General features: G+C 55.2%; 1 protein-coding gene across 1 annotated transcript in view; it reads right to left on the bottom strand.

Moving 5' to 3' along the window:
• Positions 1 to 891, bottom strand: part of LOC121363928 (protocadherin alpha-4-like) — a 3,009-nt gene extending 2,118 nt beyond the window's left edge. Inside the window, exon 1 of the mRNA XM_041486715.1 lies at positions 3 to 891. Within this exon, the coding sequence (XP_041342649.1) occupies positions 3 to 485 (483 nt within the window). The 5' untranslated portion in view covers positions 486 to 891. The remainder of the gene's footprint in view (positions 1 to 2) is intronic.
• Positions 892 to 1,736: the final 845 nt, after the last annotated feature.

The following is a 1,736-nucleotide window of genomic DNA, read 5'->3' as shown; positions in this document are numbered from 1 at the left end:
GCATTCGCTCCGATATCCGCATCCGACGCGCCCTCCAGCGGGAAACGAGACCCCGGCACAGACGATTCCGCGATGCTGAGGTTTTTGCGGGCGGCGGGGAAGACGGGGGCATTGTCGTTGATGTCGGTGACCTCCAGCTGCACATGGAAGACGCGCAGCGGCCGCTCCAGCAGCACCTCCAGGCGCAGCGCGCACGGCGCGCTCTTGCCGCACAGCTCCTCCCGGTCGAGCCGCGAGCTCACCAGCAGCGCGCCGCTCGCCCCGCTCACCTCCACGCTCGCCCGCCGGCCCTGCGCCACCAGCCGCAGCCGCCGCGCCTCCGCCTCGCCCGCCTCCAGGCCCAGGTCCTGCGCCAGACGGCCCACCACCGTGCCGGCCTTGGCTTCCTCCGGCACCGAGTAGCGCACCTGCCCGCCCGCCAGCGCCCAGGCCGCCTGCAGCAGCACCAGCACCCGCAGCACCGCCGCACAACAGCGCTCGCCCATCCTCCCGGCCGCCGCCGCCGCCGCCGCCGCCGCTGTGGCTGCCGGCCCCGGCCCGGGCCCCGCACGGCTCCCCGCCGCCGCCCGCACGCACCGGCTCTGCTGCCCGGCCCGCGCCGCCCCCCCGCGCTCACAGCCGGGCTCTCCGCCGCACCGGGGCGGAGCCGCCCACACGGAGCCGTTCCTGAGCCTGCAGCGACACCGTGCGCTGCTCCGCCGCCGCACACGCGACAGCGACAGCGCCTCTGCCTCCGCTCCGTCATGGCCATCCCCTCTGCCGTCTCTTCCTCTGTCCTTCGCTTATTTTTCTTGTTTCCTTTTCTTTATAGATTTCTATTTGCTTGCATAGGTTCATTTCTTTCCCTCATCTTCTCCTTCCTTTCTTCCTTCCGTCATTTCTCTGGTTTTCATCGGTTTGCATTTCCCTTCCTTTTCCTATTCTTTCCTTTTTAGTATTTTCGTTCTTTTCTATTGTTTCCTCTCCTCCTTTTCCTTTTGTTTTATTGCCCTGCCATAATCTTTATCCTCCTTTCCAATCTTGGCTCTTCTTTACTCCCATCGGCAATTCGCCAGTTGCCTCCTGCGCCGCGGTGGAGACCATCAATGCTGGAGTTATCAGCGCCAATTATGATATTATATCAGCGCTAATTATGCTATATTATTGCCAATTATGGTATATTATTGCCAATTATGGTATATCAGCGCCAGAGTGCGGTGCTAGAAGAAGGGAAAGGCTGTTTCGGACCAGCTCTTCTCAGCGTGGAAAGATAAGGTCGGTGCCTTCTGATCAGGTCCTTTATCTTCCTTCCTTTTGTTTCCATTCTCTTCTTGCTTTGTTACTTCCTTGCTCCCTTTCTCTCTTACTTTTTTCTTCTATAGTCACCTTCCTTGTTATATCCTTTTCTCCTTCAATTTCTTCTGCCATTGCTTCCCTTCTTTTTTCTCTCTTTCCCTTCTATTTCCTGGTTCTCTTTCCCTATGTCTTCTTCATGCTCTTAACTGTCACCTTTTAAAACATCCTCCTCATTTTCTTTCCTTTTCTCTTATGTGCTTCTATTTCCTTTACTAATATTCTTTCCAAATGTTTATATTATACTCGCAGTGAACCTGTCCTTTGGATAAAGTTCTCATTCCTCTTCCTTGCAATGATTCCTTCCATTGCTTCTTCTGATTCTACTTCTTTGTCATTTTATTTTCTCTCGTTTTGTCTTCTTTTTTTTTCGTTACTTTTTCTTTCTCTCCTCGTTGTGAAGA

The sequence above is a fragment of the Pyrgilauda ruficollis genome, unplaced genomic scaffold, assembly GCF_017590135.1.
Source record: "Pyrgilauda ruficollis isolate IOZ18807 unplaced genomic scaffold, ASM1759013v1 scaffold12, whole genome shotgun sequence".
Lineage (NCBI taxonomy): Eukaryota > Metazoa > Chordata > Aves > Passeriformes > Passeridae > Pyrgilauda > Pyrgilauda ruficollis.
The sequence above is the reverse complement of the archived record's forward strand: the minus strand, read 5'-3'. Positions and strand labels throughout refer to the sequence as shown.